This window comes from Plecotus auritus, assembly GCF_963455305.1.
Source record: "Plecotus auritus genome assembly, chromosome: 3".
Lineage (NCBI taxonomy): Eukaryota > Metazoa > Chordata > Mammalia > Chiroptera > Vespertilionidae > Plecotus > Plecotus auritus.
In genome coordinates, this window is record NC_137772.1 from 13402057 (window position 1) to 13429901 (window position 27845).

At 46.1% G+C, this 27845-nt stretch overlaps 1 protein-coding gene across 1 annotated transcript in view; it reads left to right on the forward strand.

Moving 5' to 3' along the window:
• Nucleotides 1-27845, forward strand: part of MTUS1 (microtubule associated scaffold protein 1) — a gene marked incomplete at its 5' end in the record, with an annotated part of 144534 nt that overhangs the window by 34311 nt on the left and 82378 nt on the right. Inside the window, 2 exons of the mRNA XM_080661403.1 lie at nucleotides 11071-13214; nucleotides 16808-17003. Of these exons, the coding sequence (XP_080517529.1) occupies nucleotides 11214-13214; nucleotides 16808-17003 (2197 nt within the window). The remainder of the gene's footprint in view (nucleotides 1-11070; nucleotides 13215-16807; nucleotides 17004-27845) is intronic.

Sequence of the window (27845 nt, forward strand, 5' to 3'; positions counted from 1 at the left end):
CTGTGAAAGGACCTTCTCTCCTAAAGATCTTTCCCCCTGAGTCTAGCAAAGTACCTTCAGAGTGAATATGAGTTTAAAGCTGGTTTCTAGAAAAATCTCCATTGAAATGTAATCGATAACCATGGAGGTCTAAGTACAAACCTAGACTCTTTTTAGTGAAGAGCAATGCCCTATCGCGTAGGGCAGTGGTCGGCAAACTGCGGCTCGTGAGCCACATGCTACTCTTTGGCCCCTTGAGTGTGGCTGTACCACAAAATACCACGGCCTGGGCGAGTCTATTTTGAAGAAGTGGCGTTAGAAGAAGTTTAAGTTTAAAAAATTTGACTCTCAAAAGAAATTTCAATCGTTGTACTGTTGATATTTAGCTCTGTTGACTAATGAGTTTGCCGACCACTGGCGTAGGCCACTGGGTCTGCGATAAGTGTGGCGGAGATGGCTCTTTGTCCCTCAGGCTCTGTTGTCCCCCTCTGTATGGTTTAAGAAATTTTAGCTGGGTACGGTAGCCTGTATTGGTTTCCATTTCCCAGCATGCTGTGTAAGGAGGTGTGGCCATGTGATTGAGCTGTAGCCATTGGCATGTGGTGTTAGGTGGAGGTAGCTTCCACACTTGTTGCCTCCTCACCCTTCTTCTACCCCTTAAATGAAACACAGATCATTCTATTTGGGGCCATAGGTTGAGGTCACGCAGAGCAGAGGAATGAGAAAAGTGGAGCCTGGGTCCCTGATAGCTGGTTCCTTAATCCTGGACAACCTTTCCCATGAGACAGAACTAAACTTTTATCTTGTTTGTTTGTTTTTTGCCACTTATCTGAGGTTTTCTGTCTCCTGTGGCTAGACTTGGAATCCCCCATACTGTCGTATGCTTTATGACTTTGGACAGGGAATGTCTAGACAAGGTAGTGGGAATTGCCTAGAACCATGCTACATCCTCTGGGTTGGGCAGACATTTGACTAATTATAGTCTCAGAAGATTTAAGTGTCAGATTAGTGTTAAGATTCTGTTGATTATTTTTAAGGCTACTTCTAACTCTGAGAGTCCATGACTTTGAAGTGTTGAGCTCTGTTTTAATAAATTGCTGTATTTCATCATTTCTAAAACACACGTATTTTCACATTATAATGTTTCTGATATTAGAATGTGTTTTACAAGACAGCCTCCTGGCTTTGACATATAATTAGAGCAGAATTTGACAATTGACCTTGATGGTCCATAAGTATCCCGGAAAGTGGCTAGAGGTAATAGCAGAAAAATGTGGAGGCATGAATACTGGCTTAAAATGAGCAGGTTCCAGTAGCCAATCGGGATGCATGGTGTAGAGCAGCCACTGAATAATTCACTAGTCTCAGGTTCAGAAAACGGCCACTGGCAGCTCAAGTCTACCAGTCGGTTCGTGGAATCTGTAGTTTCACTAAGCTGTTGAGAATTTCAAAAGGAACTAGAGGGATTCATATTGAAGGAGCAAACTGGGTAGATGATAAAGATTCAAAATAATCCTTTTACATAATTCTTTAATTCTTATCATGTGCTCAGAGTTTAAGAAGACAAGTAATGGCTAATAAAAAGATTATATAACAGAACAGCCCATTGTCTATTCTCTGAGGCAATCCCATTTACTCTCTTCATTATTTCTTTTATTTACTTCCATCTTTTAAACAAAATATGGGTATGTGGATAGTGTCTCTGTGACCGAGTGTACTAGAATGATGTTTCCTTTCTTGTACAACTACTCCCCTACTCTCCCCGACCCGTTCACTTTGTTTTCTTTGAATATCTGACAGAAACAGCTCTGATTCTCCAAAAGAATGCTCAGATTTCCTCAGTTCAATTTCTCAGTTGGTTAAAGCTTTCAATGTTTATTAGTTCTCGTGTTTTTCCTGGAGACATCTTTACTGGCCCTCTGCCTTTCTGCTGCCATATGGGCTGCTTGCCATCCAGGTGTAGGGCACAGCGGTCATTAGACTATTGTGCAGAACAGTCATATTTAGGCCGCTGTTGGTTGTGATGATGTGGCTCTTCTAAAATATCACAGTGACACGCAGCGGGCAGGTCGTTTTCATTTATTATGGAGGGGCAACAGGAAGAGATCTGGAGGAATGGGACTTGTCTGTGGCTCTTGGGATGGGTGGGAGGGAAACAGTTCCCCATTTCTTCAGTGTCTAATCAGCAGGATGGTGACTACTTGTACACTGGGCGTACGGCATGTGGTACTCGGCAGACATTCAATTATCTATTAGCTGCCAAGTTTCTGATCGTGTTCTTTAAATTGCACTGATACAGATTTGTTTTTGTGAATAGAATGTGCTTTCAGTTTTATTTAGAAAAGGAAAAAGAGAGAGAGAGAGAGGAAAAAGAAAATGGAAATGAATTTGGTGGCCAGCGAGTCTCTGCCACAGTTACTGGTCATTAAAAGCACCTTACATTTGGAGAACAATGAGATAGTGGTGACAGACAGAAGCCTTCACTATGCCTCACCTTTTTTCCCTTTTTCTTTTCCTGAAAGCTGGGACTCACTGATAAATGATATCGACTGAAATGGTGTAATTTGGACAGAGGAGGTTTAGTGTCAGGCATGCCAGTTTCAGGGAAGGTGCATAATTTGATGCAGTGCACTCTATACTGAATGTTGGTAAATTAATGCATAATGGAAATAAATTCTCCCCTGACTACCTTCGTGCTTTGCACAGATATTTCCGGTTCTCTCACTTGTGCCTGCCTTGCTGGAATGTGAGCAGAAGATGTGTGTCACTTTTAGGCAGGAACGCTAAGAGCGAGTGGAAGCTTTGCTGTGGTCCTGTCCCAAAGTCTGCTGACTGGACATTTTTGTTGCGATGAAGCCTCAGTCAACCTGGGTCCCTGGTTGACCAGGAATATGAGCCGGGTTCCCTGCCAACACCCCTGGGGGTGTTTATTTTATTTTAAAATTCTCACTAAGGATATACTTTTCATTGATCTAGAGAGAGAGGGAAACATTGGTGTGAGAGAGAAACTTCGATTGGTTGCCTCCCATACACGCCTCGACCAGGGACGGAACCCATAACCTAGATGTGTGCCCTGACCAGGAATGGAACCTGTGACCCTTCGGTGCCCTAACCAACTGAGCCCCCCAGCCAGGGCTTGGGGCTGTTTATTATTGCAGCCAAGCTGACCCTAACCTGAGGGGTCGATAGCAAGTGCTCATGCTACGCTCCAGGGACTTTACCTCTGTAGAGTTTAAGATTCCAGACTCGCGTGAGATGAATAATAAAAGGCAAACCTCTTTTCCATTGTTCCCAGTACTGCTGAGCATTTGATCTGTTGTTAGTTGCTACCTATGTAGGCTTCTCCCCAGGTAAAGACACTTTTGTATTTATACCAAGATCTTCACCTCAAATAATTTTTTCCACTGCTGCTCATTCTTGAAATGAAGGACTATGTTAACTTCTGCTGTCTCTGCAAGTAGGGAGTGAGAAATCTGGAGGGAATGTGATTGCTCTTGTCACTGCGTGCACAACTGGGCTGCAGGCGTGGGCCGGCAGAGCGAGGATGCAGACGCTCTCGCCATCTGGGAAACATAGAGCAAGACATCACTCTCTTTGAATGGTCGGGTGAAGAGTAATTACTGTCTGCACTCTGCCCTTAGAAGAGAGAGATTTACTTATGTAGAGGCTGTGCCTATGGCAGAGGACATGTGTTTCTGACATCTAGGGCCACGTGTGTGACGCTGGCTGTATTTGGCATAATTCTGGGGGAAATAGCAGTATTATTGGGCAACAGTTGGGCTCTATTACGGGTTCATATGTCACCGGTTGGCTGTCTGGGAACCTAACAATTGTTTATGTGTATTTTTTTTTCAATAATGGAAACCGTGTCCTGAATTCCAGGCTACCAATCCATAAGAGGACTTGAAGAATGCACTAATTTTCTACGAATGCATTTGTAGGGTAGCCCCTCTTCATTTGAAGTTTTGGTTTCCGTGGTCTGTTACCTGTGCTTAACCACAGTCTGAAAATATCTATACTAATAAAAGGGTAATATGCTAATTAGACCGGGAGACCTTCCAAGAGACCTTCCGGACGTCCTTCCAGACAAAGCCATGGTGGCAGGGCCAAGGCATAGGCGGTTAGGGTGATCAGGCCAGCGGGGGGTTGGGGGCAGTTGGGGGTGATCAGGCCGGCAGGGGTGGGCAGTTGGGGGGCAAGCAGGCTGGCAGGGGGGCGGGCAGTTGAGGGAGAGCAGGCCGGCAGGGAGGGGCAGTTGGGGGCAAGCAGGCCGGCAGTTGGGGGCAAGCAGGCCGGCAGGTAGAGGCAGTTGGGGGCCAGCAGACTGGCAGAGGGGGAAGTTGGGGGTGAGCAGGCCAGTAGGTGGGGGAAGTTGGGGGTGAGCAGGCCGGCAGAGGGGGGCAGTTGGCGGCAAGCAGGCTGGCGGGTGGGGGCAGTGGGGGCGATCAGGCCAGCAGGCAGAGTGGTTAGGGGCAATCAGGCAGGCAGCCAGGTGAGCTATCAGGCCTAAACCAGCAGTCTGACATCCCCTGAGGTGTCCCAGATTGGAGAGGATGCAGGCCAGGCTGAGGTACAATGCCCCATGCACAAATTTCATGCACCGGGCCACTAGTTATATTAGAAAATTCCAGAAAAAAACCCAATTCGTAACTTTAAAATTTTATGCCATTCTGAGTAGCATGATGAAATACTGAGCCATCCTGCTCTGTCCACCCGAGACTGAATCATGCTTTTTTTGTCCAGTGTCTCCACGCTATAGACATTTCAGTCATCGGAGCGAGACCACTTTCACATAACTTTTATTACAGTGTATTGTTATAATCACTCTATTTTATTAGTTACTGTCGCTAACCTCTTACTGTGCCTAAATGGTTATGTATGTATGTACAGGAAAATGCATAGTATGTACAGGATTCAGTACTATTCATGGTTTCAGCATCCTTGGGGGTCGAGGAACGTACCCCCCACCCATGGATAAAGGGGAGGGGGAAGACTGGAGCTACTGCCAATCCTTAGTTCAGCTGTGCTACTTCAGCACCCACTGTGTGCAGAGGACACAGATGATCACAGAACTGCCTCTTCCCCCCTCCCTGCAACCACCACAGTTTGAAAACAAGCCATTCCCTTCATCCTGAAATAGTAATGCAGGGAAAATTACATTCTTAGAACCCAATTTCTGGAACAGTGTTTCGTGTTTCCAAAGACTGTCCTGCTGCACCAGGTGGGCCCCAGCCTAGGACACATCCTCGGGTCTCTCTCTCTCTCTCTCTATCTCTCTCTCTCTCTATTTCTCTCTCTCTCTCTCTCTCTCTCTCTCTCTCTCTCTCTCTCTCTCTCTCGGGCATTTTCAGGGTGTGCACCTACAGCTGCTGCTCCTGCCTCTCGCTCTACAATTACTTAAGTCTAAGAAACCCGCCTCCCGGGGAATATTTATCCCTAATATTTAATTATCCAATCAAACCCTAATTGGAAACCCTAGAGGGAGAGAGAGAGTGCACGTGTGTGTATGTGTGCGTGCGCATGTGTGTGAGGAGGGTTGACTCTTGAGACTGGAAGAACCACATGGGTTCCAGCCTACCCCAGCCATCATTTCCTCCTTGTCTTCTAATGCGCGATGGAATTGGGGGAATCCCATCCAGCACTGCCCACCGGACCTATTATTAACAGTTTAAAGCTGGAAATACTCTAGTTTTCTACAGGACACACAGGAGCCTTCTGCGGGGCCACTTTAGAGCAGTAAATATTACGTTGCCCCCCACTGAGTAAAAGGGCCTGAGTCCACCCCGTTCCCTGAGGCTGCAGCTGTGCTCCCTGGCGCCTGCTGCCCTTCTCTGCGGCCTTGCTGGTGCCTGGGTGCAACTGCCAGCGGTCGTTCGAGGTCTAGCTGTGTGGCCTGCACCTGGAGGCTGCCTGCTCAAAGCCTGTCCAGTGCCACGGCCCAGACGGCTTTGTTTCAGGCACACAGCCCAGGCCTTGTTTCCTTGAAGTTACCTGTGCCGTCCTCCTCCGGTGGAAACACTTAACCTGTGGGCAAAGCAGTGTTCCACTCAGGTTAAAAGAGGATTTAGGCTGCAAACCACCAAAGTGAGAAAAACATTTGGCGTGTACCCTGAACCGAAGCGCCATTCGCCTTGCCCCCGGGACAGAAGCCCCAGTTACCCCACGTGTGGTTTGCTCCCATAAACTTGACTCCTTGTTTATTTCTCATGGCGCGTTGCCTAGGTAACATATTTACAGTTTGGAGAGGGCTCCATAAATAATATCCCCGTTTCAAGACTGCTATTCCGAGTGGCTGATTGTGAAAGTACAGATGGTCTCCTGCTGTGGTAGGTGAATGACTGTTGCCCAAAGCCCTGTGTGCTTCTTGGGGTTCATCAGCCACCGCAGCCTTTTCTGGGTGAGTCCTTGGACCTCTCCAGCATCCAGGAACCGAAGGGGACATGCCTGGCTCCCCAGGGACTGGCCTCCCGGACCCTGCTCCAGGGCTGCAGCCAGGATATGGTCAGGATTGCTCGTTCACTCTTTGAATATCCTTCCTTCCTTCTTCCTCTCTCTGGTTAGGAACCATTTGAGAAATAAGAAAAAGAGTAAGTGGGCAGATTGTCATAGATGAAATTATAGATGAATTATGATGATAGGACTTCATCTATAATGACAGGTGAATTTTAGACAAGAGCTAGTTTGAGGGACAGAGACTGACTCACTTTGTCACTGTAGTGCAGAACAGGGCCCTACCAGGCCACCGCCCCGACCCCCTTCCACTGTGGGGACAGGGCCTGCTCCTCGGGGGCAGCAGAGAGCTTTTGCCCTCTGTGGGCAGGGCTGGGACGAGGGTAGGAGAGTGAGGTACTCGCCTCAAGTTGGGAATTTAAGGGGTGCCTCCTAAAACCTCAGTGATCGAGATATATTTAGTGAATTATTTTTAAAAATTGGCATTAAGGCAAAAAATCCAGTATGAACAAAAACTAAAAGTTTAAAATAAAGGCAGGGTCAGTATTATCAACTTTTCTCCTTATTTCAGGCTTCAGTGGGGCACTGTTCCTCATCCTTCTTAAATGTAGTGCCTGAGACAAGTATGTACCATATGACTTCACTGAGATGTGGGACCTAATGAACAAAATGAACTAACAAACAAAATAGCCCTAGAGAACCACTAATCGACTTTCTGTCTCTACAGACTTGTCTGTTCTGGGCACTTCATGTAAATGGTACCACATACTATGTAGTCTTTTGATTGGCTTCTTTTATTAACTATAATGTTTTAAGTTGTAGCATTATATCCATGTTGTATGAATCCATATTTTATTCCTTCCTGTTGCTGAAGAATATATCAGTTGTAAGGTATATAGCGTGTTGTTATCTGTTTACCAAGTAAGGGACATTTGGGTTGCTTTTACTTTTTGGCTATTATGAATAATTAGAGGCCCAGTGCACGAAATTTGTGCATGGGGGAGGGTGTCCCTCAGCCCAGCCTGCACCCTCTCCAATCCGGGACCCCTCGGGGGATGTCTGACTGCTGGTTTAGGCCCAGTACCTGCAGGATTGGGCCTAAACCAGCAATCAGACATCCCTCTCACAATCCGGGACTGCTGGCTCCTAACCGCTCACCAGCCTGCCTGCTTGATTGCCCCTAACCTCTCTGCCTGCCTGCTTGATGCCCCTAACTGCTCCCCTGCCAGCCTGATCGCCCCTAACTGCTCTCCCCTGCCGGCCTGATCGCCCCTAACTGCCTCTGCCTCGGCCCCACCACCGTGGCTTTATCCGGAAGGATGTCCGGAAGGTCACCCGGAAGATGTCCAGTCTACTTAGCATATTACCCTTTTATTAGTATAGATACTTCTATTCAAAATCATGCTCATTCCTGTATAAGTTTTTGTGTGGACATTTGTTTTCATTTCTCTTTACTAGATACTTGAGAGTAGAGTTGGTGTGTCATGCAGTAACTCTATTTAACATTTTTAGGAACTTCCAGTAGAGTACCTATTTAACTATTAAGAATCAACAATTTTTGCCTGGCTGGTGTGGCTCAGTGGGTGAGCGTTCTCCCATGCACCAAACGGTCACTGGTTCAATTCCTGGTCAGGGCACATGCTTGGGTTGCGAGCTCAATCTCCAGTAAGGAGTGTGTAGAAGGCAGCTGATCAATGATTCCCTCTCATTATTTTTTATTTATTTATTATTTTTTGCACTTATGGTGTTTTATTTATTTATTTATTTTTATTATTATTTTTTAATAAATCTTTATTCAGATTATTACAATTGTTTCTCCTTTTTCCCCCCATAGCTCTCCTCCACCCGGTTCCCACCCCACCTTCTGCCCTTACCTCCCCGCCACTGTCCTCATCCATAGGTGTATGATTTTTGTCCAGTCTCTTTCTGAACCCCCCAAACCCCTCTCCCCCTGAGAATTATCAGTCCACTCCCTTTCTATGCCCCTGATTCTATTATATTCACCAGATTATTCTGTTCCTCAGGTTTTTAATTCATTTGATTTTTAGGTTCACTTGTTGATAGATATGTATTTGTTGTTCATAATTTTTATCTTTACTTTTTTCTTCTTCCTCTTCTTTCAGAATACCTTTCAGCATTTCATATAATACTGGTTTGGTGGTGATGAACTCCTTTAGCTTTTTCTTATCTGTGAAGCTCTTTGTCTGCCCTTCAATTCTGAATGATAGCTTTGCTGGGTAGAGTAATCTTGGTTGTAGGTTCTTGCTATTCATCACATTGAAAATTTCTTGCCACTCCCGTCTGGCCTGCATAGTTTCTGTTGAGAAATCAGCTGACAGTCGTATGGGTGCTCCCTTGTAGGTAACTAACTGTTTTTCTCTTGCTGCTTTTAATATTCTCTCTTTGTCTTTTGCTCTTGGCATTTTAATTATGATGTGTCTTGGTGTGGTCCTCTTTGGATTCCTTTTGTTTGGGGTTCTGTGCGCTTCCTGGACTTGTAAGTCTATTTCTTTCACCAGGTGGGGGAAGTTTTCGGTCATTATTTCTTCAAATAGGTTTTCAGCATCTTGCTCTCTCTCTTCTTCTGGCACCCCCATAATTCTGATGTTGGTACGCTTAAAGTTGTCCCAGAGTCTTCTTACACTATCTTCAACTTTTTGGATTTTTTTTTTTCTTTTTGCTTTTTCGGTTGAGTGTTTTTTGCTTCTTGGTATTTCAATTCTTTGACTTGATTCTTGTGTTCCTCTAGTCTGTTTTGGGGTCTCTGTATAATATTTTTTATTTCAGTCAGTGTATGTTTAATTTCTAGTTGGTCCTTTTTCATATCTTCGAGGGTCTTGTTATATTTATCGGCCTTTTCTAGGATATTCTTGAAAAGCCTTATAACTGTGGTTTTGAATTCTATATCCAGTGGTTTGTTTTCCTCCATTTCTTTCGTTTGTGTTCTGTTTCTCTCACGCCGCATTTTCACTGCTTCCCTGAGTTGGTAGGGTAGATTTGTGTGCTAGGTTTCCTATATGGCCCAGTGGGTCGGCCTCCCCAGTTAACCTGAGGTGGACACTCTTGGTGCACCCCTTTGTGGACTGTGTGTACAGCCTTGTTGTAATGAAGTCTTGATTGTTGTTGGTATCACTGGGAGGAATTGACCTCCAGGCCAGTTGGCTGTAAGGATCAGCTGTGTCTATGCTGGGAGAAGTTCGGTGCTGGAGACAGCCTTATAGGATTAGACTTGCCAAATTGCAATAGCCTCTGTGCTCAGCTTGGATGGGGTGGAGTCTCAGGGCGGAGCAGACAGTCTTGGCTTCCCGTCAGCCTTGCCCTTGCGCGAACGCGCCTTCAGACCTCTGCCTTCCCCGGCTCCAGAGTCTCCGCCTGAGAGTCCAGACTCCCCCCACAAGAGCGTGGGTCCCCAGGGGCTCGCCTGGAACTGGGGTCCAGTGCAGTCAGAACTGGGGCTCAGTGCAGTCAGGAGCCTCTGACTCCCTTCCACTAGGGAAAGCCTTTGGCAACCTCCGCAGCCTTTGTGCGCACTGGCACGCGCACACCTTCAGACCTCTGCCTTCCCCGGCTCCAGAGTCTCCGCCCGAGAGTCCAGACTCCCCCCCGTAAGAGCATGGGTCCCCAGGGGCTCGCCTGGAACTGGGGTTCAGTGCAGTCAGAACTGGGGTTCAGTGCGGTCGGGGGCTTCCTTCCCCCTTCCGCCAGAGAAAGTCAGCCAGGCTCTCAGCCGCCCTTCCTCTCTGCGCGCACAAAGACCCTTTGCCGTACCTCCGATTCTCTGTGAGCTTTTCTCTTTCCTTCTAGTTGTAGAATTTTCACTCAGCCAGCTTTCCTGTGGTTCTGGATGGTGTCCGTTCTGTCTTTTAGTTGTAGTTTTGAAATTGTTGTGCGAGGCAGCAGTTTAGGTGCTTACCTATGCCGCCATCTTGGTTTTTTTTTTCTCCCTCTCATTATTGATGTTTCTAATTCTCTCTCTCTCCCTTCCTCTCTCTGAAATCAATTTTTAAAAAATTTAAAAAAATCAACTTTTTTTTCAACTTTGAAATGGGATGAGTTTGAGGTAGAGAATGAAAATGGGGAAAAGAGAGTGCCAACTCCCTATCAAGCATGTCAAACTGCCGCGAGTTTGACATGCTTGCAAATCATCACTCATCTTCAGTTCCTTGGCGGTGCCTGCCAGGTCTGCCTGGCGATCACCCTCCAGGGAAACACAGGGAACCTTCTGAAAAGTGAAAAGGGCATCATTACTAATTACGTTGGGACCACAGGCATAAATTGGGACTGTCCCAGACAAATTAGGACCAATGCTCACTCTTTCAACCAACAAGAAGGAAACTGTTATTAGATTCCTGTTTCTTCTCTCTTGTGACGAGTAAGAGTCACTGAGAGTTGAGAGGAGGCATCTATGATGTGAAGTCAGTCGCCGGGGCAACAGTGGCAGTGTCTGCCTTCCACGGGCCCCGTGCCCTCAAATGGAAAAGCATTTTGAAAAGGGGTGATACTTTAGCTAACGATACCTGAATTACCCGCACCCATAGTCGTAAGCTCTAAACGTAAAAAACAAAGCGACTGAGATGAATCAAGTGGTGACTTGTTCATTTTTCTAACATTTCCGTGAGTTAAATATTCTATTTCTTCCAGGGAACCGCTTCAAAACATCTCAGACTAAGAAACTCTCAACTGTGCTGAGAAGAACATCGAAGATGGACCATTTTTCCTTCCCTCTCCTTGGAAAGGATTTAAAAGAGAACTAAAGTGGCAGAGGTTTTGAGTTCACGTTCAGGATGAATGAATTTAGTTCAGGAGACAAGCCGGAAGACGACCTGCAGTTCTTATTTGTCAGCGACAAAAATGGAAACACTTATGCATACCACCCCAAACCACTACCACCGCAGCGCTGTGCAGCGGGCTGTTGGCATTCTGCCAACCCAGACGACATGGTGGTGGACTGTGAAGCCGCCGCTGCCGCGGACGTTGGTGAAAACATGGCCTTAAGCCCTCAGTGTGTGGAAGACCTTGGTCACCGAAAGCCTCCACGTGATTTCTCTGGTCCCGCACACGCTGTAGGCGCAGGGGAGCCCAGGTACCCGCGTAGCAGCCGTCGTTCCCTGCAGTCCCCTCAGGGCCAGAGTGATGAGACAGCTCCGCCTTTTGCACGGAAACCCGAAGAGGGCGACTGGGGCTGTGCAGACCGCCCAGCTGCCTGGGAGCTAAACCAGACCTTTGACATGGGAGTGGATAACGCTAACTGCACCTTTGCAAAACACCACGCCGTGGGAAAGAGCCAGTCTTTGCACGCCTCTGGGAGCCTGCAACCAACTGGCATGAGAAGTGGAAATACATCTCTGTCCTGTTCCGTTCGCCCGGCTTCCCATTCTGATAAGACACACGTGACAGAGACGAGCTATGACAGAGGCGTCTTTCACAGCCCTGCGGCCACAGCCTCAGAGGCCCAGGGTGCTGCGGGCACAGCGTTTTCCGAGGTGCTGATGCAAACTGATGCCTTTGTTCCAGATGTTGGAAATGCCTGTCCGTATTCTTCAGGAAATGTCACCAGTGAGTACACAGATGGGCCACAGCAAAGACTAGTTGGAGAAAAAGAGATACACGTTCTGACACCAGTTTCTGATGGCATGGACGTTCCCAGCGGGTCTGCAGTAAAGGAGTTCTTTTGTTTATCTAACGATGAACCACATAGTGAGACACATTCAGCGAGCTCACATGGGCCAAAGGAAATGGGCCAAAACCTGGGAGAAACAGTGTCTGATTGTCTTATCGATGACGAATGCCCTTGCCTGGTGCCAGCTTTTGATAACAGCACAGCCCCAGTGCTGCGCCCTGAACCCAATGTCACCGGGGCCAAACACACACAGATGGCCCCCCATGAAGAGGACCTGGAGATCCAAAATCATACCATAGAACTGGTCCCAAGTAGCCCCCCTGGACATTCGCTTGAACTGACTTGGGATGAAAATGACATGGTCATCAGTGCAAATGACACCATTTGCATGTCCACGCCAGTCCCCAAGCCCCTGAATGCAACCTTTTTTGTTTCCCCCGTCGAGGTGACGGAGAAATGTAGTAACCTGGAGAAGAGTCACCGAGAGCTCTCTAAACCGAACCTAGGAAAGCCAACAACCAAAGCAAATACCCCGATAGGCAGCAAAGTCAGAAAGAACAAAATCATCAGTTACCCAAGACCTAACTTCAAGAATGTCAAAGCCAAAGTGATGTCGAGACCTGCATCGCAGTCCCACGACCCTGCTTTGTCCAAGGTCACACCCAGACCTCAGCTGACCAGTGCCTGCTCATCGCCCTCGTCGGTCTCTTCCTCGAGACAGTTGACGGTGCTGAGCAAAACACGGAGATCCGACTTGAACGCAGACACAAAAGCAGAAACCCCAATTAACAAGACCCAGAAGCAGCAGTTGAATAAACTCATCACAAGCCAGGCCGAGCATGTTGCAACTCATTCTAAAAACACTTCCCACAAGGCTTCAAGAACAGCACCTGCCCTGAAATCCAATCGGGAAGATGTTGACAAGGCAAGTTCTTCCAATTCGGCATGTGAGCCTGGGTCTGTGGCTTCGTTCCTCCAGAAGTGCAGAGGCCTGTTCTCGGTGACAATGGAAGGCCCGGAGTGCTTGGAAATGTCGTATGTGCCCAACATCCATAGGACTGGCCCTGAAGAGAAGGGAGAACAGGAAAATGGGACCCTTCTGGAAAAACAAGACCTCAAGAAGGACGTTTTGAATGAGACCTTTGACTATGGGTCTCTGTTTTCGGTAAGTAAGATTTTTGCCTGCTTCAGGGAATGGTGGGGGACACTCAGGGCTGTATTAGCAGTGGGTTACCCACTAATTGTCAGTCACATTGCAGAGCGAGGTGCACATTTGCTTTCAGTTGTTACTGTACTAGCCAGTCATTCTTTCTCCTGCCGGTACATTTTTGAGTGTGAATTGGAAACCTGCATGTTGGGGAAAAGAAATTCCTGAAGCTTCGTATTTTGTATTGAGTGTTAATGTTCCTTCGGGCATAACAGTAAACTTAGAAGAACAGGCTACTTTACTATTTTAGGGTAATTAGTTATTTGAAGTGACACATCTGATTGTTTTCTATCTATAGGGAAAAAGTTTTTTTTTTTTTAAATGAACTTTAAAATGTATTGGACCACAGTTTAGGAATGGCTAGGGATGCTGGCACAGTATCAAGATAGAAATAGTACCTGGTCTCTTGGTGAGGAAGCAGCTCCGGGAGTGGTGTCTCTCCGGTGAGCAGGTGGACTCTGGATTCTGCCTCTGATCGCTCATGTGACTTGGGGCCAGTCATCTTTTGAGACCAGCGCCCCCCCCCCCCACCCCAAGGTGATGAGTGAGGGCTCTTGCAGCCCAAACATAATTTGAGTTCTGGTACATTAAATAAAACCCATTTTATTCTTATAGTAAAAAACTGTATTTTTTCTATAGCAACTCTCAGATATTTGGGGAGGAGGGGAGAGGACTTTATAGTTCCATTTTAAACAACAGCAACAAAAAAGGATTCACATGCAGTTCAAGGATTCTGGAGTTAGACCTGGTTTCAAATTGTAGCTCCATCATCCACTGGCAGAGTGACCTCAGGCGGTTACTTGGTCTCTCGGAGGCTGCGTTTTCCTTGATGGAAAGGGAGGATACAAGCGACAGCTTATGTTGGAATTGGCTCTCCGAGGAAGGCCCAGGCTCTCATCTGCTGTATGTAGAACGGGAACATTTATGGGGCGCCTGCTGCATGCTATATGGGACGGTGACTGTTGGGATATAGAAAAGAAAGGCACAGCCCCTGGCCAATCGTAGTGTTTAGTGCAGTGGGTAATTTTTACTTATTTATTTATTATTTATTTTTAATCCTCACCCGGGGATATTTTTCCATTGATTTTTAGAGTGAGTGGAAGAGAGAGAAATATCTATGTGGGAGAAGCACATCGATTGGTTGCCTCCTGCACGCACCCCGAGCAGGGCCCAGGTCGGGGAGGAGCCTGCAACTGAGGTACGTGCCCTTGACCAGAATCGAACCCAGGACCCTTGGGTGCACAGGCTGATGCTCTATCCACTGAGCCAAAGCAGCTAGGGCTGCAGTGGGTAATTTTAGAAGATAAACCAGAAGGGTATTAAGTATGTATGGGCTGCTGTGCCGCAGGGATCAGAATGGGGTGGTGGTGATGGGGAGAGTAGTCATGAAAGGCTTCTTGGGGAGATACTGTGTTAGTCGCCAGCTGGAGCTTAAAGGGCAAGTATGTGTTGGAAGGGCGTTCTGAGTGTAGGGAATAGCATGCACCAAGACGAAGAAACAGGGCCTCTTCCTGCAGGGGGCTCCAGGCAGTGAGTGTGATGGGAGCCAGGAGTGCAGAGCCATAAGCAGTAAGCTGGAGAAGAAGGCAGGGGCTGACACGTCCGAAGGGCTTGGCCTGCCTTGTTGCGGAGGCTGACTTTACCTGGAAGACAGGGAAGCCGCTCTGAACCTAATTTGGACTCTAGAGAGATTGCCTTAGCGGTGGAGTGCAAGATGAACTGGGGGCTGGTGAGACCAGAAAGATCCTGAGGACGTGTTTTCAGTAATCCTGCCAAGACATGATGTAGGCCTGCTCCGAGGTGGGTGGAGAAGGAAGAGGATGCCATCGAGAGGGGTTTAAGAAGTAAGGAAGAAGCACCTAGAAGAAGCGTTTATTGTTTAAGTTGGGTGTCTGCGAATGTTGATGTTTTGAGATGAATGGGTGAAGTGAGTTTACTTTTAGAAACTGCTTTCTGTTCTTCTTTTGTAAAATAGGATGTGATGAAAGTATCCACCTTTGTAGGGTTATGAGGATTAAATGAGTTGATGCATGCATTTCGAACTTAAAATGGTAGTTTTCATCCTGTGCAAGGGTCCTCAAACTTTTTAAACAGGGGGCCAGTTCACTGTCCTCAGACCGTTGGAGGGCCGGACTATAGTTAAAAAAAAAAAACTATGAACAAATTCCTATGCGCACTGCGGGCCCGGGACGAGTCGGCTGCTAAGCAGGACAGGCAGCGGCACCCGGCGGGCCGGATCAATGTCCTCGGTGGGCTGCATGTGGCCCGCGGGCCATAGTTTGAGGACCCCTGCTGTAAGGACTAGATGTAGATCAGTAAACCACAACAACATGATCATTGTCCACATTGTTAGGTAGAGGTGCCTGAAGGATGCCAAGTGGGCAGGTGCAGATAGAAGCTAGGTCTCTGAGAAATTCCAGAGAGACTGCTTGCTTGGACATGTGGACTTTGGACATGACAATATATAGGAGGTTGAAACAGTGGACACAACCATCTAGGGAGAGTAGATGGTGAGAGAAGAGAACAGGACCAACTTAGGACCCTCATGGTGGCTAGCCATGAAAGGCTTAGAAGAACAGAATCCAGAGAAGGAATAAGCAGACAGCTGGAAAGAAAACCAGGAAGAACCGTGTCGAGAAATCTAGGAAAGATGGGCTCATTGTCATCAGATGCCACAGAGAAGGCCTGCAAGGTCATTGGTCACCTTGGGAACAGTTTCACTGATGGGGACAGAAGGCAGATAATGATGATTTTAAGAGTAAACTTGAAGAGCTTTAGTTTCTTCATGGTAAAAATGAAAATTAAATATTCATCGGACATCTCTGCTTAAACAAATTGTTCTTTTTAAAAAGATGGATGACAAGCATTTATTTCTCACCATTCTGGAGGCCGGGATGTCCTAGATGAAGGCACCAGCAGGTTCGGTGTCTGGAGAGAGCCCGCTTCCTCACAGACAGCTGTCCTCTCCTGTAGCCTCACATGGCAGGAGGCGGCAGGAGAGCGCTTTGGGGTCTCTCTTGGGCATGAATCCCGTTCATAAGGGTTCCACCTTCAAGACTTCATCAACTTTCAAAGGCCCCACGTCCAAATACTATCACATTGAAGATTTATGAATTCAATTTATGATTTTTTTTTGGGGGGGGGCGCAAACATTCAGTCTATAGCAATATGTCTATGTGTGTATAGCTAGACATATGTGTGTATGAATATATAAAGATACATGTATATATGTATGTATATAAAGATAGATATAGAATATTGATTTTAAGGAACTGGCTTATGCCACATGATTGTGGGGGCTGACAAGTCTGAAACATGTAGAGAAGGTTGGGAGGATGGAAATTGAGAGAAGAATTGATGCTGTAGTCTTGAGTCTGAAATCTGCAGCCCAAAAACTCAATTTTATTAACCAATATCCTCCCAATAAATTTAAAAAAAATTTAAAAAGACAGCGCCATAGAAACGAATTGTTTCGTTCACACCGCTAACAGCACAGGGAGTAGCATGGGGATGGTGTGATCTGAACTCACATTTAACTATTTTCTTCACAGGGCTCTGCTTCAAAAACGGCAGCCCCCGCAGGTAGGAATACACCCAAGCCCGACGCCTCCAGTTTGCGGATCGCACCCGGTCCGAAAGCCAAAGTGGGCCCTTCTGCGTCCTGCTTGAGGTGTGCTAGCAACAGCAGAACGCTCAGTTCTGAGCGGACCTTATCTTTTCAGAGGATCAGGCGTGTGGCCAGTTCAGGTGAGCATCAAGTACTGCAGCCGTGCCTTCCGGCAGCGTATGCGTTATTCCCATGTAAAATGGGGCGTGTCGGAGGGCGGAGAGGCAGGGTTTGGTTTCAGAACAAATGCGTTCTGTCATGAAGCCTTTCCCTTTGTGGCCTAGCATCGTCGCAGGGAAGGAAGGAGAAGTCGGGGACACAGCCCTTATCTTTGAGCCATGTACAGGCTCGGTGGGGAGAGATCTTTTTGCACAAACTCACTCACAAGCCATTCAGAAGCAAGCTTATAGAGATACAGCCAGCTACCTGTTCTAGATGAATTACTAACAATATTTTAAAAAATGGCAAGTGCTTAATAACACTTAAGTGTTATATGCTAAACTTACAATGTACCCTCACCGCATGTGAAAAGATTGGCCTTTAAAAAAAATTTTACTGTAAGATGTTTCGGAAATTTTCAGCGACATAACAGTGACTGAAAAGTTAAACTTTTCTAATAGGAACTTTCATTTATGTTGTATTTTATAAGTAGTAGTTTTAAAATCATATTTGGTTTATGAAATTTGAGAGCTTCAAGAGGAGCTAGCTGTTAAGTGTCTTACTACATTTGGCAGATGCACAGATTTCTCCAAAGGGAAGGCTACGCTTACAAATCAGACCGGGAGTTGCCTCTGTCGTAGGGACGGAGCCAGAAAGCCATGGAAAATACCCTGCAGGGAACACCCCTATTTTAACAGGCAGAACCTTGAGCAAAGGAAAGGCATGCCAGAGAGATTTAGAGGTTTCCTTATAAAAAGGGTGACTATAATTGAATGGTCAATTAAAAAAAATGCCTCCAGCATTGTGTGTTCACACATGTGAGAACACGTCACAGAAACTAACAAACCAGCCAAAACCCAGAGCATCTCTGGACATCGCCACACCTTGGTATCTATTTCCCAGTCCCATTACGAAGCCGCCTGGGTGAGAAGCCTGTAACGTGCAGAAGGGTTTTAAGGGTGCCTTACTCAGAGGCAGGCCTGGCATCAGGGCGCTGAGGTTCTGAGGCACAGACCCAGGAAGAGGCATGGGTGGAGGAAGAAAAATTAGCAGCGCCTTCATCCTTTGGGAGAAAAACAGAAGAGAAGCGACAAAATTCGGAGAAGCCTCATCCTTATTTTGTTTTCTGTTTGTTTTTGTTTTTTTAAATATACTAGTATTTTTTATTGATTTCAGAGAGGAAGGGAGAGAGAGATAGAAACATCAATGATGAGAGAGAATCGTTGGTCAGCTGCCTCCTGCACGCCCCCCTACTGGGGATCGAACTTGCATCCCAGGCATGTGCTCTGACCAGAATCTAACGGGGACCTCCTGGTTCATAGGTCGCTGTGCAACCACTGAACCACACCGGCTGGGCGCGATCCTTATTCTGGAGGTTGCCACGGATGGGGAGCTGAGGCATAAGTGAGATCAAAGCCTTGGTTCTTACTGTTGTTGCTGCCAGACAAGGCTCCTGGAGTTTGCCTTCCGGAGGATGGGGAGACCCCTTCCTGCTTGGATGTCAGGAGCGTCTGTGGCTTGCTGGCCTGGGAGGTGCCACGCCACGGCAGCCTGGCCTGTGGTTAGGAGCCCTGGGTTCCAGTATCACTCTTGCACCAAGAACTGCCTGGGCAAGTCCATTACCCTCCCTGGCCTTCAGCCTTTGCATCTGTGACGTGTGAGGGTTTAAGAACGTGAGGCCCTGTCAACTTTTGTAGCTATCTTTCTGGGGGCAATGTGGAGCTCACCTAATTTTCCGAGTAGTGGCTACTGCTGGACCACACGATGCTCAAATCCGAGAAAACCTGAAGTGCACAAGCTTTTAAGAAATGTGGCCAATATCCAAGATATTCAGGGGTGGGCAAAAGTAGGTTTACAGTTGTGAGTATGCAAAACAGAGTTTATTCTCGCATTATTATTTATTATTGCTAACCTACTTTTGCCCACCCCTGTGTCTTACAAGATGGGATTCTTTTATGTAGGTGATTGGTCCCATCAAAGAGTGAATCATTTTTCAGTATACTGTATTTATTGTATACATAATGTCAATGCCGTAAAAAGAGAAAAAAAAAGATCTGATTAGTCTTAATAAAAAGGCAGGGAAGTTTATTAAGCTTTTATTAACCTGTATCAACAAGCTTGATAACTAAGTTATACTTTCAGAGTTTTCAATCTGAGTTAAACATGAAATTATATTTTACTTGGTGGTTTCCCATATATAAATGGGAAAAAAAATTTAGTGTGAGCAGAGGCTGTACGGGTTTGCACTGAAAGACTTGATTATGCCGTGTTATGTTTTTAAAAAGTTAACAGCCGCTCACTTGTTTGGATGCTCACAGTGCACGGAGCGGTGTTTGTTGTAGGGACAGGAAACTTAATCACCACAGAGTGAAAAGTAGAACAGAACCCAGGAGCAGAAACAATGTGCCCTCAGATCACTGAGAGCATGTTGCCGTTCGCTGTACAATGACGTGTTTGTGTATTAGAAAACCGAAACCAAGTGGACATCCTCTGTACTCACACACAGTTAACTGCGCTGAAAGGTAAGCGGCAGGAATGTTCCAGCTGACCTGGGGTTTCAATGACTCCTTTCAGAGGACGAAGCCGAAATCCAGGCCTGGAGTTCAGATAGCCACTTGCTTGAAGCTGTCAAGTGAGGATGAGAAAGAACTGGAATTAAGCACCATGGAGCTCTTCCACTGGGCAAAACCAGGGCATTTATATGAAACCAGATTATAAGGGATGATAACAAAGCAAATCCAAAGTACCCGTTGCTTCTTTTGGGGGTAGGGGTGTGTTTTAACCACTCAAATAGGATGAGAGAGTGGGGGGAAACTATTTCTAATAATAATTTATAATGCTAATGATAGCAGCTCACACTTCTTTAATGCTTACCAAGTTTCAGGCTCTGTCTTAATCATCTCACCTACAAATTCATTTAATCCTCACCACAGTTTTGTGAGGCTTACCCCTTTTTACAGATGAGGAAACCATCACAGAGAAGTCGAACACTTTGTCCAGGTTATGCTGATAGAAAGTGGCAGAGGTGGGATTCAGCTCAGGCGGTGGGCTCTGCATCCATGCTCTTAACCCTCACGGTGTAGCCTAAGAAACACGGGAATGCCCAGCCGGCGTGGCTCGGTGGTTGAGCATCGACCTATGAACCAGGAGGTCACGGTTCAATTCCTGGTCAGGGCACATGCCCTGGCTGCGGGCTCTATCTCCAGTGTGGGGTGTGCAGGAGGCAGCCGATCAATGATTCTCTTCCTCATTGATGTTTCTGTCTCTCTTTCCCTTTCCTTTTCTCTCTGAAATCAATAAAAATATATTAAAAAGAAAACACACCAAAAACAAAAAAGAAACACCATTAGGATGGCCACGAGTTTTGGTCAATTAGAATTCTTCTGCCCAGCTGAGTGGTTTAGATGCTGTGGCATTTCTCTTTTCAGGCCCTTGGCTTAAAATCTAAATCCATTTATCACGATGTAAATGATTTTACACGGTTATTGCACATTAATGCCACTTACTGTGCAATAACCAGATCGATTCAGGCGTTTTCAGAGACACGTCTGCCCGCACTTTCAGGGGCGATACCAGGTTGTAGATGACAAATGTGTGTGTTCCTTCAGACAGACCTGCAACTCCCTTCCAGGGACCAGCCTGAGTCAGGCAGGATAGGGAAATTGTACGGAATGCACTCCCTCCCCTGTGGGCCCTTCACACTGCCCCTGGAGGGCGAGGGCCGATGCATGTGGACACAGCAACCACAGAGCGCCACAGGGGCTGGGTGGGGTGGGGAAGAGGCCCCTGCGTGCTCTAGGGCTCTGGGGAAAAGAAGAATGAATGTTCGGGACCCGCCTTATTATGCCAGAGCCTAAAGAAAGGCCTCAGGAAAGAGCTGGTCTTTAGTTTTGTTCTAGAGAAAGAGAAATAACATTTCAAAAGAGTTTACCTTTGCTTTAATTCAGTCCCTTGTGGGTTAATAGGATAAATTCCTCTCACACCAGGAGAACATCCCACCTGTAATGACTTGCCTGTCCTGTAGGTTTCTCTTCTTTCACGCTAAGTGGTTTCCCGCTTAGTTGCTTTTCTGTATGTAAACTGATTGCTGTGTACTTAGTGTTCAAGGGAATTGAAATCATTTCTATTTATTTTATATCGTTTTAGCCTTTTCTGGGCAAGAGTTTGAGAGACAGGGAGAACAAGCAAAATTATGAGAAATGTATTCTCATGCTTCCATAAATTCATTATTAAAAACCAGGGGTGATCATCTCATACTTATTCTAAATGCTAACTTTAATGTGTTGCTCCTAGATGTTTCTATATTTGTATGCAATTAAAACACTTCTTAAAGACTGTATCTCAATATTTCTCTCCATAAAAAATAACCATGGTCATGTGTTCTGAGTGCCAATGAGGTGCCAAGCCCGGTTCTAAGCTTTCCAAATGCATCATTTTATTTAATTCTTACAGCTCATGAGGTACGGATACTATGATTATCCCCTCTCTTTAAATGAAGGAGTTGAGGTTTTGAAAGCTTACATAACTTGCCCCAAGGTACCCAGCTGTAATTGGTGGGGAAGGAAACAGACCAGGCAGTCTGTGCCGAGGTCTCTGCTCTCCCCCTCTATTGTGCACGTGCAAAGGGAGAGCCCTTCCACACCCTCATTCCTTTAACAAGCAGCGGCTGAGCCTGCTGTGCTGGGAGCTGCTGGAGGTGCTGGGAAGGAGGCAAATTCTTGCCCTTGCAGAGCTTGAATTCTAGTAGGGTGAGTCAACACAAACCAACAAGATGTTTAGTAGGTAAGGTGGTGGTAAGTGATGAGGAGGAAGACAAAGCAGTGACGGGCGTTAGATGTTTAAGTAGGGTCTCAAGGAAGGCCTCACTGAGCAGGTGACATTTGAGCCAACCCCCAAAGGAGGAGAAGGAGGGACACCCTTGGGTGTCAGATGGAAGGACTTTGCCGGCGGAGGGAACAGCGAGTGCAAAGTCAAGGTGAGGCAGTACGGGTGGTGCTTGCGGATGCTGAGCTGACCAGCATGTGAGGTGGGGAATGGGGAGGAGGCCTACCAAGCAGCACCTTGTAGGCACGTGGCAGACAGGCGTGTTCTCTTCCTTACTGACGTCATCACTGGAATTCTTGATCGTTTTGCAGGCGTTCTTACAATTCTTTTCACTTGGCAAGTACTTCTGGGGAAGATTGCTTTATGGAATGACTCAAACTGTGCTTACTGTGTCACCATGTAGTCTTATTTTTCTGCATCCATGCTCTTAACTTTCACGCTGTAGTCTTATTTTTCCATGCAAGAAAGGTTTTGGGTGTCTGTTATGTACTGGACAGTCAACTGGATTCTGAGGCTACAAACATGGTTGATGCCCTTTTAATGAGCTCACTAGTTGGAGGGTGAGGTGAAAAGAGATATTGAAGCCAGTCATTTGAATTCAGACTCTTCATTCTTCAAACCCCAGCTGAACGCCTGACCTCTGTGGTACTTTGCATTTATCATTCTCTACTGTAATTATTTTCTTTCATATCTGCCCTCTACAGAACTGTGAGATCCATGAGGATGGAGTCCAGGTCTGAGTTATTTTTATATTTTCCAGTGCTCAGCGCAACAGGTGTTTACAAATGTTGTCAGACTTGATTGGAGTGGAGACTTGTGTGAAGTTCTTTGTGTTCACAGTAAAGGGAACCCCCGTAACTCAGCCTCAGGGAAGACTGGAGGAGAGCCATGACGTTCGAACTGGCCTTGAAATGTTCCTGTAGGTGTTGGCCCGGCATGAAAGGTTGCTGGCATTCCCGGGGGTGCAAATGTAGAGGCATGAAAGGGTATGGTGTGTCTGGGGAGTCATCATGCCTTGAGCAAACCGTGTGTTGGGATAAGTGATAGGTGAGCCCCAAGGGAGGTTAAGGCAGGGCAGTTCTAATAGTCTGGACACAAGCTTGTAAGAATCACACCAGTTTTGGGAATCGAAAGCAGATGAGATATTAGAAGATGTTTTGGAGAAAGAGGGCCCTTTAGTGGTGAATAATCCTAAGTGTTTCCTCAGTTTTCTCGTTCTGGTGACCATGAAGCGAAATAGGTTTTCCCTAATAGAGTAGCAAGAAGAGGTGACCAGGAGAAGGATGGTTTAATTTGAGTCATGTTAAATTGCAGAGACTGAAGACTGAGAAGCACCTCAAAGGCTGTGTTCATGTTAGAGGTTTAAGACAGTAAGACTGTGTAGAGGGTCAGGAAGCCTCTAGGGCAGCGGTTCTCAACCTGTGGGTCGCCTAAGACCATCGGAAAACACAGATATTTACATTACGATTCATAACAGTAGCAAAATTACAGTTATGAAGTAGCAACGAAAATAACTTTATGGTTGGGGGTCACCACAACATGAGGAACTGTATTAAAGGGTCGCGGCATTAGGAAGGTTGAGAACCACTGCTCTAGGGAAAGAGTTGATGAAGATAAGAGCTGGGGTGACTGACAGCCAGGCCACGGGAGCGTCATAATGTGTCCAGTGCGCTGGTAGACGAAGAAGGGAAGGCAGCAGTGTGTAGACATAGATCCACTTGGAGATGAAGCAGTGGTCTGAAGAGTCAAGATTCAGAGTAGCAGCTGTGGATAATGGGCTGGGCAGGTTCTTCTTTCTCGCTTTTATGAGATTAGGTGATTTCTTTCAAGTAAATTTGTGCAAATTTTATGGATTTGCTTACTTTTGTAATCTTCTAAAAGGAAATAAACTTAAGATGATGATCCACTTAGAATCCCAATGACCTCATTGTTCAAAGCTCGTGACCTGGGCTTCTAATGAGCCAGGAGGCTCCCCACAGGCCTTCCTCATTTTGTTAGGAATTCTCAGGGCCAGTGCCAGGTGAGCTCATTCCCTACCAGGCAAAAACATGTGCTGAGGAACAAACATCTGAAGACCCGTGTTCATCTTCTTTGTATGGTGGCTCCAGAAAGGATGCAGCCCCTCTACATCTTAGGTGTGTTGCACCCGTGGTTGCGGGACCCATGTTCCCAGGCCTGTGACTAAGGAAGTTATTTTTGCTTAATCTCCATCCGAAGCATCAGACTCTTGTGAACATGCTTGCAGAGGCAGGTCCTGACAGTGTCACGGTGAATACTATGCTGCCAGCAATTGAAGGCATCATGAGAGCTTTGCTTTATGGTATGCTCTTGTGTCTCTGTCAAATCCCGGCCCTCTTCAGACTTGCTGTGCTTTTGTTGTGACTCACTTGAACTGTTGTGACTTTGTCTTTTGAGTTTACTCTTGAATTTAGGCCAACGGTGATGGCAATGCAGGATGCAGTTTCTTGTACCCTACTTCCATAATATTGCCTTGGAATGTGGACTGTTGAAGTCACATTTTGCAATGTGCAAATGTAGGGTGTTACTGAAATGTTATGTTCTTGAAGATAATTCATTCACTCAACAGTTGGATAGTGTATACTGTGCAAGTCATGCTACAGACCCCGAGGAATCGTGAGATGGGTAAGACATGGTTCCTGTCCTCAAGATATTATCAGTAAATAGGGGAAATGACAAGTTTGTTCCTCATTACATATTTCCCTATAATACTAAAAAGAAAAGAAAAGGAAAGAAAAAGCTATAGGATTTCAGAAGAGAGTCGATTCCTAATACCAAAGTTTACTCAAATTCTTTCTTATTATAATATAAGCAATTCTATAACATAATAAAGGCACACCATTACAAATGTAAGGACTAGTCTTGGTTTAGTGTTGGTACTTTCTGCTGTTTAATTTTTGCCACTGAGACCCCAGAAATAAAAATAAGAAGGATACATATGGGTTTGGGTATTTTTTTAGGAGTAGAAATGAAGGGGCAGTTGGGGTTCAGAGTATAGAAAATAAAGTTTGAGGAAGTCAGTACAGATGCGTGGAAATAGGGAGGAGGGCAGGTAGGCAATTAGGACGCAATACATTGGTGTTCTGGCCATCAACATAAATAAGGAAGAGGTCCAGGTGGAGCTCAGGCTGGTCCATGGCAAGAAGGGAACATGGGGCATTGTCCCCAGCAAGGTGAATCTTACTCTACCCCTCTTGTATCTTGGATTTAGCTAGTTAATTTGGATAGCTCATCAGGTTTCCCCTGCCCTCTTTCCAGTAGGCGATTTAAAAAGTATAGTACTTTAAGTGACTAGTAGGAAGAAGAAAAATCACCCTCGGCCTCATCTGATCACAATCTATGACTATTCAGTGCTTTTCTTTTTGCATATTCCCGTGCACACATGCTTACATATATTTACTGGGGATAAACAGTTCCTAGTATTTTTGAGACCTCATATCTAATAGTCAGTAGGCTCCTGATTAGTTGATTGAATTTTCTTTTTCATTGCAAAGGTATGGTACCTATTTTCCTCCATTCTTAAATTCTTATATATTCTTAGTAACATGATTTTAAATGGCTGTATAATATTTCATCTTGTGAACGTGCTATGATTTATTTCTTCAGACTTCTTTACACATTGGGTTGTTTCCAGTATTTTTTAGTGAATTCAACAGCTCTACTCAGAAGAACTTTGTAGTGAGTAGATAAGCAGGTCAGGTAAATACCCTTCTTTTGGTGGAATCAGAGGGGGTAGCATTTTAAAGCTCTTGATACAAGTCGCCTAATCGCCCTTTGAAAGCAGCATGCAAGTCTGCTCCTGCTCTGAGCATGTGAGGATTTCCCAACACCTACATAAGAATTTTGACATTTCTAACACTCTTGCCAAATATTCCCTCTTTAGGAAAAGTGTAAACTGGTATCTTATTTTAATTGGAATATGCTAGGTACTCAAATATTTATTGAATAAATGCAGATCCTATGGTCAGAGTGCTGAGATACAGAAGTGAATATAAGATCAAAACATGCCCTTCTTGAAGGTACATTCTGGTAGGAGAGACAGACCATATATACACATAGGATGTTTGATAGTATGAAGTTCTAAAGAGAGATGAGAAATACTAACACCAAGAAAGGGAATATGCAGTGTTGGGGTATGTAGGAGAAGAGAGGAGGGAAGGGGCAGAAATGTTGGTTAGTGTGGCCAGGGAAAGGTGGCTTTTGAGTAAAGGCTCGAGGGAGCCAGCCATACAAATGTCAGGGTGAAAAGATACCAGTCTCAGTGGAAAGACCCTGAGGTGGAGTTTGACTCATGTGCACTGGGAACAGCAGGGAATGAAGGAAGGAAAAGTGAAGTAGGGGATGAGGGTGGACAAGCAGTGGAGAGCCAGAACAGGTAGAGTCTTGAAAATCATAAGGATGTGGGCTTTTAACCAAATGGACTTAAATTTTCACCGGATCACTCTGATAGCTGTGTCGAGAGGACATTGAGGGGTGAGGACAGAATCAGTGAGGAGGTGTTGCTATAATCATGGTGGGAAATTGTGGCTTCTTTGACCAGGGTTGTGGTTGGGGCGTGGGTGGGTGGGGGGTGGTCAGATTCTAGATATGTGTGTTGAAAGTAAAGCCAACAGAGATTGGCTAAGATGAAATTTGAGGGTGAGAGCAGAAGAGAGGAGTCAGAAATGACTGTACACATTTTGGTGTGAGCAGTAGAAGGATGCTGTTGCCATTTACTGAGAAGGGGATGGATGATGGAGACACAGATGTTGAAAGGTAGATATTGGGAATCAAGTTGTAGAGAAATTAAGTTGAGATGAGTAGTAGGTTATAGAAGAGAAGGTGTAGAGTAGAAAACATGATATACAAGTCTAGAGTACACAGAAGAAATCTGGTCTTAGGGATAAATTTGGGATTCATTAACATTTAGATGTTATTTAAAGCCACTGGGTTGGATGAAATCACCAAGAGAGTAAATGTAGAAAGAGAACGTGTCAAGAACACCCCTGGGGATCTCCCTGGAGTACTACAAAGTCCCCCTGGAGTACTCCCAAGCTTTAAAGAGCTAGGGAAATGAGGAAGAATTAATTACAAAGGAGTCCAAGAACGAACAGCGAGGAAGGTAGGTGGGAAGTCCATCATGAGTGGTGTTCTGGAAGCCAAGTAAGGGAAGTGTGTTCCAAGGAGAAAGAAGACAGGGAATGTGGTCATTAAGAACACAATTTGTCTTTTCAAAAATTTTATTGTTCAATTACAGTTGACTTTCATAGTTTCAGGTGTACAGCATAGTGGTTAGATAATTATAGGTGTTATTTTACAAAGTGATCTCCTTGGTGTTTTCAGTATGCACCTGGCACCATACTTAGTTATTACAATACTTGAGGCCCGGTGCATGAAATTTGTGCACGGGGGAGGGGGGGTGTGTCCCTCAGCCCAGCCTGCACCCTCTCCAATATGGGATTGGGCCTAAACAGGCAGTCGGACATCCCTCTCACAATCCAGAACTGCTGGCTCTCAACTGCTCGCCTGCCTGCCTTCCTGATTGCCCCTAACCGCTTCTGCCTGCCTTCCTGATTGCCCCTAACCGCTTCTGCCTGCCAGTCTGATCACCCCCTAACCACTCCCCTGCCAGCCTGATTGATGCCTAACTGCTCCCCTGCCAGCCTGTTTGCCCCTAACTGCCCTCCCCTGCAGGCCTAGTCACCCCTAACTGCCCTCCCCTGCAGGCCTGGTCCCCCCCAACTGCTCTCCCCTGCAGGCCTGGGTCCCCCCCCAACTGCCTTTCCCTGCAGGCCCGGTCGCCCCCAACTTCCCTCTGCTGGCCTGGTCACCCCTAACTGCCCTCCCCTGCTGGCCTGATCGCCCCCAACTGCCCTCCCTTGCAGGCCTGGTCCCTCCCAACTACCCTCCCCTGCTGGCCATCTTGTGGCGGCCATCTGGTGTCCACATGGGGGCAGCCATCTTTGACCACATGCGGGCAGCCATCTTGTGTGTTGGAGTGA